This window comes from Semicossyphus pulcher, unplaced genomic scaffold (assembly GCF_022749685.1).
Source record: "Semicossyphus pulcher isolate SPU_LCO1_2020_fin unplaced genomic scaffold, fSemPul1.0.p SCAF_4, whole genome shotgun sequence".
NCBI lineage: Eukaryota > Metazoa > Chordata > Actinopteri > Labriformes > Labridae > Semicossyphus > Semicossyphus pulcher.
In genome coordinates, this window is record NW_027211715.1 from 3544256 (window position 1) to 3561419 (window position 17164).

General features: G+C 42.0%; 4 protein-coding genes across 7 annotated transcripts in view; 3 read left to right on the forward strand and 1 right to left on the reverse strand.

The window, feature by feature from the left end:
* Positions 1-1870, forward strand: part of shroom2a (shroom family member 2a) — a 45580-nt gene extending 43710 nt beyond the window's left edge. For all 3 annotated transcript variants that reach the window (XM_069680353.1, XM_069680351.1, XM_069680352.1), the window contains one exon: positions 478-1870. In XM_069680353.1, the coding sequence (XP_069536454.1) occupies positions 478-750 (273 nt within the window). In that variant the 3' untranslated portion in view covers positions 751-1870. The remainder of the gene's footprint in view (positions 1-477) is intronic.
* Positions 1871-3932: 2062 nt separating this feature from the next.
* Positions 3933-4695, forward strand: cldn34a (claudin 34a). Its single transcript, XM_069679788.1, is given in 2 exon segments — positions 3933-3974; positions 3976-4695. Coding segments are annotated over 2 exon segments (762 nt in total).
* A 5589-nt stretch (positions 4696-10284) lies between these two features.
* Positions 10285-11635, reverse strand: LOC138607749 (putative claudin-24). The gene has a single exon (XM_069680391.1). The coding sequence runs from the start codon at positions 11474-11476 to the stop codon at positions 10817-10819; it is 660 nt and encodes a 219-aa protein (XP_069536492.1). The 5' UTR covers positions 11477-11635; the 3' UTR covers positions 10285-10816.
* A 4245-nt stretch (positions 11636-15880) lies between these two features.
* Positions 15881-17164, forward strand: part of wwc3 (WWC family member 3) — a 39501-nt gene continuing 38217 nt past the window's right edge. For both annotated transcript variants that reach the window (XM_069680510.1, XM_069680511.1), the window contains exon 1: positions 15881-16299. In XM_069680510.1, the coding sequence (XP_069536611.1) occupies positions 16154-16299 (146 nt within the window). In that variant the 5' untranslated portion in view covers positions 15881-16153. The remainder of the gene's footprint in view (positions 16300-17164) is intronic.

Consider the following 17164-nt stretch of genomic DNA (forward strand, 5'->3'; position numbering starts at 1 on the left):
TTTGGTGCAGAACAGTGAACACAGAACTAGTATAAAAATAAGTATAAAGTTAGTAAACAGTAGTTATCCTGCTGTCAGGAACTTAGAAAGAATAAGATAAAAATAGACAATAAGAATAAAAATATAAAAAAAACAATATAATACAAAATATGTACAACAGGTGTAATTTAAGATCTGTACAGATGTGCAGGTATGCACAAGATAATGGTTGTGCAAATATCCAACAGAAATCTTCCTTAACGGCTAGCAGACTCATTTGATCCGCCCAAATAATGTCCATGATGTTTGATATGATGAATTTAATATCTGCAGGATTACGCCTCTTCAATGGTAACACGATTGTGAATGAGAGTAAAGCCTACAAAGAAACATCACAGCCCTTTATGCGAGTTTTACTGTTGACGGATTTTAAAACTATCAGTTAAAGAAGAAGAAAACTCTCAGCTTATTTAACATCTCCATCTCTTTCACCTCCAGCGTACGTTGGTCGAGAAGAGGAAGCTGCTCATCCGACAGCATGAGGACGCCAAGGAGCTGAAGGAGAACCTGGACCGCCGGGAGCGCGTGGTTTACGACATCCTGGCCAACTACCTGCAGGAGGACAGCCTCACAGACTACGAGCACTTTGTCAAGATGAAGTCTGCGCTCATCATCGAGCAGCGCAAGCTCGAGGACAAAATCAAGCTGGGCGAAGAGCAGCTCAAGTGTCTGACGGACAGCCTGCCCATAGAGCAGAGGCTCGCTTTTTAGACGTGTTGGACCATCTTTGGCTTTGAGAAAGACGTTTAGTTTCTTCAAGGTGCAGTTGAGCCCTGTGTCCAGCAGAGGGAGACAGAGATGAGGAGTCTGCAGAGGCAAACAGCATCTCTGACAGGTCAAATCTGCCATAACGCCACATGAACTGCCAGCGTCCATTAGAATCTCCCCCATGAAAGATGCTGTTTTCCCCTGCATCACCCACCCACTGTATCTGATGTCTATCACGCCATTTTGCTTTGTTTTTATTTTCATGTTGGTTTTTTTAGTAATTTATTGTAGCCTTTTGAATCTGCGCAGGAGGGAGGACAGTATTTTATCTTCAACTGATTTGAGCAGCCGTGTGAGAAACTAGGAGTATTTATCATGTTTGAATAATTTCAGCTCCTGAAAACGTCAAAATCTGGCCCAATATTTCAATAAACACAAACGTTTTTGTTAACATTTATATATTAACTAGTGGCCTTTTTACTAAGATTTTTGTGCCCTCGCTTTCCTCACAGAATAAACTTTTTGTTCTGCGATGAACAGAAGATTAAGGAGTTCGTGAATGTACCTGTGAGGAGAAACTGGTCGTTTTAAAGAGCACTTGTTCAACTTCACCAAACAGAAGAGCGGCAGCACTTCACATCCAGACTGTAACTCGAGTGAGATCCACGTTTGAAGTGCCTGTGGAGTCACTGCCGACATGTTTCCTTCACAGCAGAAAATCTCGTTTAGATTATGATTTTGCCACGTTTAAGTCGACCAAGTGTTTCTGTATTTTGTCTTATAACTTCACTGTGTTTTTGTTGTTCACGGTGCAGATGTTGAATGCATAGTTACCACACCTGTTATTTGACCTTTAGTTAAATTGTATCACTAAAAAAAATGTTCAGGTTGATTTTGCAACCAAATACAGATAAATCATTGCAAACTTTGACCAGATTCAGTCGATGAAATGTCTAAATTTCAGACTGTTCGGATGAAATCAGTCTCATAAAGATAAACCTTATTAGAGGATGTTTGTTCTGCACATTAGTTTCTCACGCTTCACGCACTGCTGCAGCCTGACTCTTTAACACTTTACCAGCTGTGCTCCTTTATATCAAATAAAGAGGCTGCTGGAACCACGCAGGAGTGTCTGATTGATTTCCTTCTTTGCTGTCATTCATTAACCCCGCCACACCCTCCTCTCTGCTGATAATGTGGAAGGTAGAGACTTTGACATGACGAGATCTTTTACAGTCAGGTGTTACTGTTTGGCTTCGTCTCACGTACTCACATCATGTGGACTGCCACTCACATTCACTATACTGTGATAAAAACGGTGTCTCTGGAAGGATTCGTTTTATACTGAGAACAACAGAAACATGAACTTGAGACACATCGAGGTGAGTAAAACAACACATCCAATAACAAGGTGTTTTATTTTACTGCATCAAAGGTTTAAACTGAGAATCATTAACTTCAGTACGTTACTAAAAAACAAGCTGTCTACACTTTAAGTGCAGCCTTAAGGAGTTTTAATCTTATTCTAAACCTGATCGAACAATACTGTGTATATATGTATTTGACAATACCTGCTGTGGTTATTGCTCTCCATTGTTTAGTTTTATAGTGTGTCTTTATTCCCATGATCCTTAAAGGAAAAACTCTTGCGACAGGACACTCAAAAACAACTCATAAAGGTGCCTCAGCTGACGGGACTTTGTCCAGGGTGTCCACATTCTTCCTCCATTGAAAACAATAATCTGTAAATAATAGTAAAAATAACATCACGTTATAAAAATCTTAAATCTTATGTCATGACTTAGCTGTCACTGAGACACCTTAACCAATGTACCTGTATGTTAATGACGGCCTGTAGTTTAACTGGTCCTAAAGGTTATGTTTACATATACACTACCAGTCAAAAGTTTGGACACACTCTCCCATTTACTTTTGACTGGTAGTGTATTTAATAAAAGGCTGCCGGATCAATGAAAAATTATAAGTTAGTCATGTCTGACATCCATTTTAATATAAAGATGGAGGAGTCGGGGGTGTTGGTAGAGGCTACAGTCCTCGATGCACCGATCACAGGTCCGATCATTTGGTGTGTGTCAGCCCCCACTCTCTCTCCTCCCCACATGTCCTCCCCACATGTCCTGTCTTTAAAGCCAAAAAAAAAAGATGCAAGAGTCTGACTTCCAAGCAAGAGCTACCCCTGTGATTTCTCGAACGGTGATTTAATCTAAAGTGTCACATTTCACAGACCTTTCACACCTAAAGAGATTGTTCTTGGTTAAATTTTTGCCCTAAACAGTGTAACTTGGGATAGAAGCAGAATCATTGCAGTTATTATGAGGGATCATACAGACACCACGTTGGCAGCAGCAGTTTTATTTCGCAGTCATGATGACGCATGTGCTGTAAATCTAAGTGCACACTGTCCTCTGTCACTGTGGGCTCTGTTCCATGTGCGTACACAAGCGCTTAATAGTAAACATGATTTATTAGACACCTTTACTGACAGAGTTTATAGTTTAGTGTTTACAAACCACAGAATAATTAAAATCACCACCACATACGGCACCTTTTCATGATCCAATTAATACATTTGACAACTTTATGTATTATTGTTTGAAATACTGATGATGAGTGAGCTTTGTTGCATGTTAAACCCCACTTTCTCTCCCTATGTCCTGTATGCACCTTCACTTTAAGCTGTCCAGTAGAGGCCAAAATGCCAATAGTATAAAGAATAATAAGAAGAATATAGTTTTACTCTTTTCCTGACTACTATTTACTTTCCTATAGAGGAGCAGTATTGTCAAAGAGTACTTTTAAAGCCCTTCATTAAAACGAATACAGTTAAATCAAAGTGCTTCAAACCAACTGACAAACTGAAACCTGGGGGCCATGAAGGTTTATGTACTCCAGCATTGGCGTGCTTTTACACGGGAGTCAATAGGGAACAAACCAAATGTTTTGCATTTGGCCCCTTAAATTAATCAACATAAGCATCTTCAACTTGGCTATGTTGAAAAGGAGGCAAAATATCTGAGGAGATCTGAGTCAGATAAAATTGTCCACATGGCTAAAAAACGCTAAGAGAAAGAGATAGTATTTTCTGGTTATTATGGTGAACTGTTCCTTTAAAGATTTCCTCTGAGGTGAATCAGCTTTGTTTGTTTGTGTTTTCAGCCGATGTGATGGATGTCTGGCAGGAGTCAGCGTTCGGTCTCTCTGAGTGTTAGCGGTCCCACCAGCAGGATGATTTACTTGTCTCACACGGCTCACTGGCAGTTCCTGGGCCTGGTGTTTGGGGCCCTCGCCTGGATCCTCATTTTGACCACAGCCGGCCTAAATGAGTGGCGTCTGTGGTACGTGGAGGATGAATCTGTCATCACCTCGGGCGTGGCCTGGGTGGGAATCTGGAAGGCGTGTTTCTTCAGTCACACCCTCCCCAGCCTGGAGAACTGTCAGAGCATCAGCATCTCGGACCCCTTCGCCCCCACTGAGATCCCCGTGGCTCAGGTTCTGGTGGTGCTGGCTGTGATCTGCGGCCTGGCAGGGAACATCAGCGCTGCTCTGGCCATGAGGATGGCCTACTTCTCTGTGGAGGACCGTAAGAACATAAGGCTGCTCTTCTTGCTAGCAGGGACCCTTTATGTGCTGACGGCAGTGTTGTGTTTGGTCCCCCTGGTGTGGAACATGACCTCCATCTATAACAACAGCACCATAGACTTTCCCCCTGAGTTCCACCTCCCTGCGGCTCCTGTCAAGCAGAAAGTCGGCTCTGCCATCGGAGTTGGCCTCTTCGCTTCCGTATTGATGCTTATAAGCGGGCTGCTTTTCCTCTGCTACCGCTACGCCTGGCAGACCCTGAGCTCAGAGGCCCCATTGCACAGGGGTCTGAATGTAGGCAACCAGGGCCTAGATAATCCTGCATTTCACACTGAGGAAGTGTCATGATGTACAAAACTAACATTATGAACAGTTAATCATGGATTATCATCTTTAGCAAAGTGACTTGGACGACGGCCTTTGCCAAGATTTTGGACCTACCTTTAGCCTGTATGGCCTGTACCAAAAAACACTATAAGATACGAATCAGCATCATACAGAATAACAGTCAAGATTTCATTGTCACTTGACGATCTTAAAATAAATAATAAATAAAGAAATAACATGATTTTTTTGTATTGGTGAATAATAATTTAATTTTAAGAAGCAATGGCAATGTGACATTTACATTCCCTATTAAAGAACACTTCTGAAAGCAGTTGAAAAGCGCACTAGCATGGTGAATAATACTACTTTACCTGTGTCAATATTTAGCTTTGTGGCTAGCTTTCAGTCTGTTTTCAGCCACCTTTTCAGAAAGAAGAGGAAAAACAAGCTGCAAAACTTTAGATACAGAGCAACATCATGTTTCTATCCACCTGATCAATGCATACTATTATTGATGTTCCAATATAAACTCATTATAACATTATTATTATTATCATCAAGTTAGAGCTTTAGTTGCTAAGTTATAACCAAATATGTTTACTAGCGTGTTGCTAACTTTCTATTTCATCCATTGTGCTGGAAAGCTACAGTAGGATGGTTTACACATCAAGCAAATATTAGCACCATTAACAGGTTATGTATCTATGTGATCAACAATGATCGAATATTTAAGAAGAAAGTTCAAATTAAATTAGCTAGCTGCTAAACGCTCCCCAAGATTGTAGCTAACCTTCCCTATTTTTGTGGTAAGCTAGCATACAGTTGAGGGGTTGATACGTCCAGCAGATATAGCAATTGTGCTAAGGTCAAGCTGATAAATATGAAACCAATATAATCTCTCATTTTAGCTCTGCTTTGGTTTCTAACTAACTACTGGAGGAAATGATTTAGCTGGAGTTAGCTCTTTAGCTGCTACATGTACCACTTTGTGCCAGTTTGGTGCTAACTTGGTGCTAATAAATTCCACAATTTCCCAGTTCGGGATCAATAAAGTATCTATCTGTCTGTCTGTCTATCTAACTTTCTTTATTTTCCATTGTGCTTGGGAGCTAGAGCAGAGTATTATACAGCAAATATTATTAATATTAAAACAACATTTTAAAGAACCCTTTTTCTACGGACATAGAACAGCTAACAAAAGGAATTTAATCACATCTAAGCTTACATTAATATTTGATCGTGTTACACGATGCAGTAGAGAAAGCCTAATTTCCTAGCTAACATTACATTTAGCTCCTGAAGCTATATTGCGTTCGCTTAGGTAAGCTATGCTAACATGTAAGCTTGTCAAAGAGCTAGCTAATAGAAGGCTAAATTTCTAGCAAACACTACCATTAGCAAAAAAGTTAGTTTACATATCCAGCAGAGTGCAGGAAGTTGTTACGTTTCGGTTAGCTTTGGGGCTGCTAAATGTGCTAGTCAATGTTAGCTTGTCTCTGACATTATCTGACTGCCATGGCAGTAAAATTGAGGCCATCAAACCCACAAAAATAAACTGAGAAGCTTTAGTGTTCATTTATGTACAATGTATACACGTAAATTAATCCCGATAAAGAGAAGAGATGCTTTGTAACTTTTGCTACAAGCTAATTGAAAAGCTAAACCCGCAATGGAACTGTTGGGGGGATTAAAATGGTGTCATCTTTCACATACAGTCATTCTTAATATAAATATATTGATTATAGTTAATTAATAATATTCTTTTAATGCAGCGCGGGTACCCTCTGTTCTTAAGAGAATCTACAGATAGCAGCCTGTCAGCAGAGTCTATTTTAAGTCTATGTGGCTCATATAACGTGAGTACAGCTGTATTGGATTCGAACCAGAGTTCAGGGACCAATTCATATCTGCAGTTGTTATAATAAAAGTTATCTTTTCAGCAGTGTTATCCAATAGTGCTGTGGATGTGTTGCTGTAATAACTGATCACTTTTATTACCACCAGTCGGTTGTGGGCGGTAACATGACATGTCAAGGTGTGGGCTTCTAACGGGCCCCATGTGAGGAGGGATCTTAGCGGGTCAGGTTGACTTGGGGCCCTGCTCATGTGACCTGGGTAGGAGGCTGACGAGAGCAGGCATGTGAGTATGTAGAGGGGGCCGCCTCACAGTGCTGATTGTTGCCAGGGTAGACACACACACACACAGACACAGTTTGTGGCCCAGTGGCCCCGCTGCACCTCTCTGGAGGCGGCTAGCTGCAGGAAACAAAAGACCCTCTTCAGCCGACACAGCTCTCTGTCAAAAACACAAGTCCCAGAAGTGGATGAAAGGTAGACGTGCTCCTCCTGCAAGATTTTAAGCTCTGCCAGTGATCTATAACAGGAGAACCACTGATAATAATTTAACAGAGTCTCAATATTGTTCAAAAGCATTCCTCCAGATAAGAGATTTGGGAAAAGAATAAATAATTTCCCGTACACCCCCCTGACTCCCACCTGTCTCTTGAACATTCCCCTTAGCAGATAAGTCCGACATGATACCCTGAGCTCTTATGTTTTATCTAATCTGTCATGCTAAGCCTTCTACTCTATCAGCTGCACTGTATAATGGAGGAACACTGAAGTACGGCAGAGGGGCAATGATTAAACTAAATAACTTTCATATCCAAATATTTTTCCCAAAAGCCAAAGATAGGCTCACAAAGATTAAAGTTAAGTTACAGTCAGAGAGAGTATCAGTGGTAAGACTCCAAGCAGATGAGCCTCAAAGACAAGATTTATACCTTTATTCCTTTATCTTCTTCTGAGATTCTTTGAATCATCTTTAGATATCAAGATCACATTAAATGATTAAATTCAGAGCCTTATACATGTATAGAGAAAATAATTACTGGAGTACAATTTTATCTAATTGTACTTTGCCTGTGGGTTTAATTTAATTATACTGCGCATCATTTGAAAGGGACAAATGATATTATTTTTGTCTAAAACGTACTGCTTTTCAGATCAACAGTTAACACAAAAAGACATATATTTAAACATTGCTAATGTATATGTGAAAGAGTGGTAAAAAGTCACTGTGGCTCCAGGTGAAGCTTCACTCATCTACCAGACCTCTGAAGCACGCTCCTAATCCGTGCTTTAGGCTAAAGCATCGATGCTAGCCACTAGCATATCAGCCGTGTCCCAATTCAGGGGTTGCATCCTTTGAAGGCCTTACTTGAAGGCCGATTGTGTCACAGCGGCGCGTCACACCAATTCAAACAAGATGGCTGACTCTGAAGCAGCCGACAAAAACACTTAACATGTAAAAAATTTTGGTTTCTACTCAGTCGAATAGCTAGAGATACAACTGTTAGAAGAACTAAAGGGGCCTTGATACTAAGGATTATTGTTAAAATAACAAGTTAAGTTACATGACGTTAGTTATGTTAGCTAGTTAGCCAGCTAGCTACCTCTTGCTAGGTCACAGGAGCAGCACTTTGTGACGCAAGGGTAAGGGCGGGAACAGCTCGTGGCGCAAACAGGAAATCCTCCTTTGACCAGACCATCTCATTTCAGTTCGGCCTTAGCGTCTACACAGGCTACGAATGCACAGGCTACAAGGCCACACATTGCTTAGCATTAGCATTCCACTCTTTTTCCTCTAGCTTCTATGGGATACTTTGTTTTCTGCACATACTACCTGTTCCTTTCAGGCAGGGTTTTTAGCTGAGCATCAAAGTGACATAGTGTGAAACAGCTATGTGTTGCCTGTGTTTGGCACGAACTGTACGTAACATGATATATACTTGTGTCTTATGTTATGCTATTGAGAAGTGTTCTCTGATTCTCTCTGACCAGTCGGCGACTCTGAACCTTGGCCAAGGTGACACCATAAATACTACCAGGTACAGTCCTCAATTTTGGCCAATGGGAGACCAAAAAACTACGGCTCATAGCGACATGTTGAGTAAAACTGTACTACTATGCAGTATAAATGAGGGGTTGAGAGTTGCATTATGGGTAATGTAGGCACCACATTTTTACAAGGAAGAAGAATGCTGTTAGAAAACAGATGAACCTCTGCTGCTGCTGCATCAATTTTGACACTTTTTAAAATGTTTATCGTTGGACCCTCAATGATAATTTCTTATCAAAGTAAATTATTTCTCATTTTACTTCTTGTATAGTTGAAAAAAGGCCCAAAACATAGAATTATAAAAAGGGAAGTGTAGAAGAGTTTTTTCTTCTTTCCTCTCCAAGAGATCTGGCTGCATCTGTCGCAGCTCCAGCAGTAAGTGCTGCCCTAACACTGATGCATCTCTAATAATCTCATGTGTCTACTGTCTAGAATAAGTCTTTAGGTAGGAGTATTTTTAACTACAAAGCTTTATTGTTGCTCGTCCTTCTCAGTGCGCCTTGACTTTACAGATACAATAAAGGTAACAGATAAAGGGATCAGGTTAACGCAGGGCTATGGTTAGGGTGTTAGAACTTTATCTTGATGCTTTATCAGTTATGATTTCACACAACTGTAATCTCCAACATGTTGACTCTCATATCTGATCAGAGATATGATAATCAGCGATCTCCATCTGAACTGTCAGTGCAGAGCAATGACTGTATATGGTGCAGAGGGTCATGTTACAGTCAGTCCTTTTACAAACATAATATAAATGTAAACAGCAGAGCAGGTTTGTTTGTTTGCATTGAAACATCCTGCGAGAGGACATTTCCTCTGTTTCGCCGCTCTCCCCGGCCCCTCTGCACACAGACTCTTACGGTAATCCAAAAGAACATCTCTGCAGTTGTTTTCTCTTCCTCCCCTGCTGATTTCTGCCCTCACACTGGGACACACCGGCCCTCCCTCCCTGCAGCCTGCACGGCGTCAGACGATAGAAAGCCGCCTCTCGACCTGCTCCACGCTCTCTGGCTCTGACACAAACTCTTTTAAGATCCTCAAAAGCAACTCTGTCACGTCCAGACTTCTTCAGGGAACATATGCTTCTGTGACACCTTCATTACCTCTCATTAACTTCACTCTTGAAGTGCTGACTGCAGGGAAAGTCACATAATCAGGATGAGGAGGTTAGAAAATCATCCTCCTCTCATGCAATAACACATTCATGTCACTGTACCTGTCCTGTGTAAATGATACAGACAGTTCGGAGGGCAGGGAGCAGCGGCGCCCTTTGACCTTGGCAAATTTGTGTAATTATGTCAAAGCGGGAGCCGGCGAGGGCAACCTGCTCAGCATTCTTCACAGTACACGCTGCCCATTAGAGCATTCATTAAACACAGCTTAGCTCAGCGAGCGACCAGGAAATCTGATGGAATTAGTCTCAAGCTGTGTTTCCACCGCCGCACACACACCTGACGGAGCGAGACGGCTGTTTTCAGTCAGGTCTACACACCTCCTCCTCCTGCTCAGCTTGTCGTCTGGTTACAGAACCACCCGGGACTACTTCAGACCAAAATAGGTTCTGGGTTTACAGGAAAAAGCAAAAGAGCAGCCATGTTTCCTCCTCTGACATAACGGACACATATTTTCAGTGTTTCATACAGATTCATGCCAAAACTTCGTATTTTATCAACAAAAACCTCAAAATAAAAGACAAAAGTCAACAAATTCCAACAGAGAACACAAAAAAGACAACTTTTTAACACAATTTCAATATAATTCTTTATGTAAATCATCTGAATCTGCTGCACAGTACAGCATGTAACCTGGCACGTTATAATTTGTGCTTCCTCTATGTTTCAGTGTTGAGAATAATTTACAATCACAGCATTTTAAAAAGCTTAAGTGTCCCATATAAAGGGTTGAAGTAACAGTTTGTTCATTGTTGGCACTGACAGGAGAGAGATCCTGAAAAATAAGGAATATAAAGCATTTATATAAAACACATCTTTAAAAAAAACACTGACTTCTACAGGTCACAGCAGGTTTAAAGTCGTGGAGCTGCTGCTGTGGTGGGATTTTCTACAAGGTCTCATTTTCACTGTTTTACAATCATTTGATCCATTTTTGCACATAAAGCGACCCTAACGCAGGAGGCTGTCTTTGATATTTACATCATTATTTGAAAGGTGCCGCTCTACAGGTGATTGTGTTGTGTTTTCAGTCTCTATGAAGGTGATTTCTTTCATGATTCGTCCTTCAAACGTACTCTGAGCGCTTCCTGGAGGAAAAATCTGCACCCATGAGCTGGTGTCTCCTCTGCCGCCTGGGCTCATCCTCCTCCTGTGAACACACGCAGGAGGTGACCAGGAGGAGCCCGGCCACTATGAGGAGAAACCCTCCAGCCCAGCCGCAGAACAAAGCGTCTCCAAACTCCCATCGAGGCACCACATCCGGTACTGTATCATCAAAGAAATGAATCACAGCTAAATGAGCCATGTAGGAGACAGGGATGAGACACAGAACTCCAGAAACCATCCCGAGCACTCCTCCAATGACGGTCAAAGTCTTCTTCGTTCTGTGGCCTCCGTGCTCCCTGCAGCTGTTCACCAGGTAGAGTCCAGGTATGGCCACCAGCATTCCCAGCATGCCCACGGCGAGGGAGGCACACATGAGGAAGCGGGCCAGTTTGAGGTCACTGGAGAGGCCCAGCAGGCTGTCGTAGGCTCTGCACTCCATCCCCCCGACGTCCTGCACCACGCAGGTCTCCCACAGGCCCAACTCGTAGCTCTCCACGGGCAGCAGAGCGGTGGACATGGTGAGCCACTGCGGTAAGAGAGTGGTGGCTAAAGCACAGAGCCAAGCTCCAATGTACACCAGCATCCCCAGCAGCTCCAAAGCGCAGGCGCACGTGTCCATCTTCCCCTCTCTCTCTCTCTCTCTCTCTTGCTCTCTCTGTTTGGCCTCCACGCTTCACAGAGCCACAAGAGCTCTTCTTCTTCTCTTCTCTGGCTGCACTTCTGACTCCTCACAACACCTGATAATTAGAGCTGACCGCTCAGGCTCTGCAGCTCTTTCACAAACAGTTCCCCGCTCAGAGAAGCTCACATCTTCAGTTTGCAGGGAGGAGAGGGGGCTCGATCGGCCCTCCCCCTTCAGGTCCTCCTGCTCCGGCTGCTGTGCCAATGGGCAGCAGGGGCAGAGATGGTCAGACTCAACAATCAGCGGGCCACCAGGGAGGAAATTATGTGCAGACAGGATATTATAATTTGTGCATTTTTATGTAAGAAATAGACTCCCTGATAAACGTTTGTGTGCATCCTGTGTGTCCACAAGTGTAAACAAGCAAATAAATGACCATGGTCCGACTAAAAACAGCACAGGCAGGTTACTGTTTACAAAAAGATAAAATCCTCATTAGCATCCTCTAGCAAAACTATTAAATCCCCACTCTGTGATCGTAACTGCTTTTAAACCTCAAAGTCCTCAAAATGTCCATCATGTCAACTTCTACAAAACTTTAGTGTCATAAACAGGCAGGGGAAAATAATATCTGCTTCATGTGTAGTATCATTTGCATATAATACTGCATGTAATAGATGTAGTTTATAAAAATGCATGAACTTTTATAATATTCATGTTTGCTGGCGTCACAGTGAAGCTTGTTTCTGCATGTGACTGATTCTGAAACAACAGAGCCGCTTATTGTGAGCTGTCGTATGAACACTACACAGCCTGTGGGAAATGATGGTGGGAGGCTGTAGATCAAAGCTCTGATGTGAGGAAATGTTTCTCTCACACACACACACACACACACATACACACACACACACACACATACAGCAGTGTACGAGCACAAACAAACACACACAAACAAAAATGCAAAGATAAGATCCGTCCTCAGTCTGCCAAAACTCCTCCTCCTCCGAAATGCTCAGCTGACTGCACTGACGTCTCCGCAAGGAGTGCACGATTGCTCGGCTGCACACACACACACGCACACACACACACACGCACGCACACACGTCAGGTGTAAAGTGCATTTTCTGGACAGGGTTAATATTTCCTTCCACTGTTTCAGGTCCCAGGTATGGGGAATGGACTTGTTATAACAACGACCAACACATATTCCCACTAACTGGATATTCCACTTGGATTTCATGTCACAACAACGTTTTTGTCCCTGCAGTATAAACTTCAAGCAAACTATGAGGAAATTAATTTTTCTATCATCAGTGTTGTTGCAGTTCCTGATGATCTCAGACAGAGGTCACCAAAGGTCCTGGAAACCCAAAACTGAATCCTGAAATGTTAATATCATTTTGTCTTATTCTGCTCTTATTTCAACCTAATTAGAAAAGACTTGTACTATTAATATACAGACATATCTTCGAAAGGCGAAAGGGTTGCATATTTAAAATTGACTTCATGTTTAGCAGCCATGATGGTATCGATCACTAAGGCTCAAACTCAAATGGCCTTTAAGTTGTTTAATAGAAACGTTTATTAAGTTGCAGTTACTCACAACATGTTAAATGGAAGTCAGCTGGCAGGGCCTTTTCCTCCCGACTGCATCCGACAATCTGACTCATTTAAAGCCTTAAAAAGCAGAGGACTTGAGACTTGGTGACTTGAGTCGACTGTTTTGATGACTTGCAACTTGACTTGCCAAAAAATAAATGACTTGAGACTCGACTTGGACTTGAGGCAGGATGACTTGTGTGTGTTCATAAGTTTAAATGTAAGTTGTTCATTATAGAATTATAAAATTGTTAAGTTTCTAACCATCAAGTACATGTGCAGCACAAACTGGGAATCATGACAACTCAAAAAGCTCCCTGTATGTGATTGTCATGATTGGATGGATGGCTGTCAGTCAAACTCCTCGCTATGGCAACACTCAACATCTAAGCCCCCAAAGAGAAGCCTCATCAGTCGTACTCGTTACTCCTCAATACGGTCTCAGAGCAGACCGTCGTCATGGCTGCGTCTGTGCCAAGATAACACAGATACAATTCATTGTCAGACTTTTTGAACAAGTTGCTGCTAACACCTTGTGTTTTCTCCTTATAAAGACCGAATACTACAGGTAAGAGTGCTGGATCTTGGGTGGAGAAAAAGTGACATGACTTGTGACTTGACTTGCCTTAACTAAGGACTCGACCTGACTTGACATAACCTGTGACTTGACTTGTGACTTGACTTGCCTTAACTAAGGACTCGACCTGACTTGACATAACCTGTGACTTGACTTGTGACTTGACTTGCCTTAACTAAGGACTTGACTTGACTTGATTTGACTTGCCCAAGAAAAAATGACTTGAGACTTGTTTGAGACTTGGACCAAATGACTAAATTGACTAAATGACTTAGTCTCTTTCTACTGTCAAAGAAAGACAAAAAGCCTCCTCTTACTTTCTTCCTCAAGTATAATATATAATATAAATGTTATATTGTATTCAGTATAAAAGCTGATTTTACTGATTTTATTGTAATCATTGTTCCTGCAATGTGTATATACTTTTCTTGTGAAGCCCTTAGATACAATTTCTTTAAGATTTTGTGCTTAAAAATCATTTGCACTTGGCTTTGACAGTGATTTGAAATGTGTGAAGTTTCTCCTGCTGCAGGTCACCATCGGCCCTCAAATGACACACTGGTCCTGAGGTGCAAAATGTCCCATTTTGACTTATCAGACCAGGAAAGCACAGGTAAAACTGATTTTGTTAACTATGGTTTAATGTTATTAAGTGTCCCAGTAAGCCATGTCAGACTGTGCTGGAGTCTGCTCTTTTGATGCCACCTTCTACTTCTTCCATCACATTAAACTGAGGGCTTTAGTTACTTTAATGATAACTTGTATCATATTTTGAAATATATTAATCTAAGTAAGGGACAATTTAATATCGTAAAAGTTTAAGTGAAGTTTGCTTTTTGGAGCCTGTTTTGTTGTTATTCATTTGATTGGTTTTATCACGAAATATTTGCACTTGTTTGAATGTGCCTGTTTTGATTTATACTCCTGTTTCTTCACGTCATTGTACTATATAAACAATGTTTTTTTTCATCATTATTATCGTGTTATTATTATCTTCTGCTAGTAGCCTGAAAAAAAAAGAATCCAAATGTCCTTTTTTAAACTATACGTCTATAATTCACGATAAACAATCAGTCAATCAATAAGTATGCAGAACTCTACTATGCAGTTTCCATTGCAGACACCAGGGGGCGCTGCTGTACAGCTGAACTATTCATACAGTCAACAACAAACCACGGGTTTGTCAGTGCGTTCAGGGGGGAGTTGTCCGATTCATATTCAAAGTAATTTTGTGTTAACTATTCATCTACTTTTTTTCTAGTGATGATACAATTTCATTTTGAAGATAATAATAACCGGTTGTGTGAGGGGGATCAACAGGTTGTTGTTTGAGTGCTGAACAGTAACGTAAAGTTAGCTAAATTAGCCTCTTTCACACACCTCTGCTGTTTACTAAATTATGGTTTAGCTCAAATATAAAACGTAATTTAGAGAGTTTGTTTCCACAGCGTCGATAAACTTTAATGAGAGAGTTGATCTCTGAAGTTTATCCATTGGACGGGGCAGCTCGCTCTGCGTACGTCCGAACGTTTATAAGTGTTGGGAATTTAGGCTCTTTGAAGGGAGCCGGATCTTATGGCTCCATTCCTTTCCGAGAGCCGTTCTTTCTCTCGGAATGGAACGGAGCCATAAGATCCGAGGTGAGAGAGTGGTTGGACTTGCGAACGTGTCTCCCATGTCAACACACATGCATATTTAAAATTCAGCAATTTAAAAGGATACAGCTGAATAATGCAGGAACAATTAATCAACGTTATTGATTTGCCAATAATTTATGATACATCTCTGTAGTCAACAAAAGAACAATAAACTTGGCAGAGAATTAGGGCCACATTGAGTGGAAAAAAATATCCAAGAGTTCGAGAATTAAGTCATAGATTACAAGAAAAAAGACGGAATTTTATGAGAAAAAAGGTTATATTACGAGATTTAAGTCGTACTTTTAAGGGAAAAAAGTCATTATACTAAACAAGAAACAAGCTGAAGAAAACAACAAAGTCAAAACCAAAGCTGGGATGCATGTTATTCGGCATAAAGGGGAATGGATCTAGGGCTGGCAGTGAAATTTGGGAACAACTATAAAAAGAACGGCTCTCACCTACGACTCGTTTGCCGTCGTTCGCACCAAAGAGTCGTTCAAAAGAATTGGCTCGTTCGCGAACGTCGCAACACTACAGTTTATGCAAATGCGCTCGAGCCGAATATGGACACGGAGGAATGAAACATGGTGGAGGAGGCGAACATGGAGGACCGAGGACCGTGAGAGCTGAGCTGCTGTTTTTCTGCGGGTTGTAAGAAGGAGAATAAGAAACGTGGATGTACCTCCAGCGGGACGTTTTTAGCAGACAACCTCGGTGGAAAGTTTTGTTTTTATGTCAACTTTGTTCGCGCTGACAAGTGCGTCGAGGTAGAGTTTGTTGTAATGCAGTGAAGAGCGACTTTTTCGGGGGGATAAAACGCAGGGCAGGGGGCTTCAGCCCTCTCACCATCCCGACGCTATGCCGTGGGTCAGCGGCGGAAAGCGGAGAGAGAGCTCGGAGCTGCCGCTGCCCGCGGGCTGGGAGGAAGCCCGGGATTACGATGGCAGAGTGTTTTTTATCGACCACAACACCCGGCAAACTTCATGGATTGACCCCAGAGATAGGTATGCTGAAGGCCTGGGAGCACTGGGATTACACACACTCACATTTAAAGTCATTTTAATTCAACAGGTCTTAATAACAAACTACCGCAGGAGGAGATGCCAGGAGGGTGGGGGCAGTTTTGTTTTGTTTCTGGGGGCCAGGGCAGTAAATTACCCCCTTCATTCCCTTTAATGTGACACAAGGCTGCGGTGGATTTTGTAGCAGACACCGATGAATCAGATCAGTTTTGGCAGCAGCTTTGTGGCCTCTTGAAGAAGTTCCCATGCAAACACGGGATGTAACGCCCATGGTCCCCTACTGTGCTGCAGCTCACATTAATACTTTCCCCCATTATGCGTCTTTAAAAAAGTCTGACAGGTCTGTGACATGGAGCAGCTCAGCCTTTCCGGTTCGTCTCCTCCAACAGCAGCCTGTATTGTCAGCCTGGTCACCTGAGTTTGTATGAATCTGTCTCCTCAAACCTGAATCGTCAGACTCATCAGTAAACTCATTTATGACTCCCATTGACCTGAAACATCCCTGCTTCAGCACAGTGAGCTATTGTTACCCAGCTTTCCTTCCTGTTCAGGCAGCTTTCAAGTCTATAATGTTGTGATTTAACCTGAATTGACCTTAAATCTGTGTGTTTCATTTGATTTAAGAAGGCAGAGTAGTACAGCAAGGAGCTTTAAACTCCAACTCCCAGAAATCTTTGTGAAAAAATGTCAGGAATGCTAGTTGGGCCACTGGGAAAGCTGCAAGGATGTGCTTTTGTGGGGACTGGGATTTCAGCAGCCCAGAAACAGGCTCAATCAGGCATTCACAGCAGACTTTGTGAGATTACTGGGAATTATAGGAAATATTTAAACTCTGCTGCATTACGAG

Coding starts and splice junctions, on each gene's coding strand:
- LOC138607749 (XM_069680391.1), bottom strand. CDS start 11,476: ATGGACACGTGCGCCTGCGCTTTGGAGCTGCTGGGGATGCTGGTGTAC.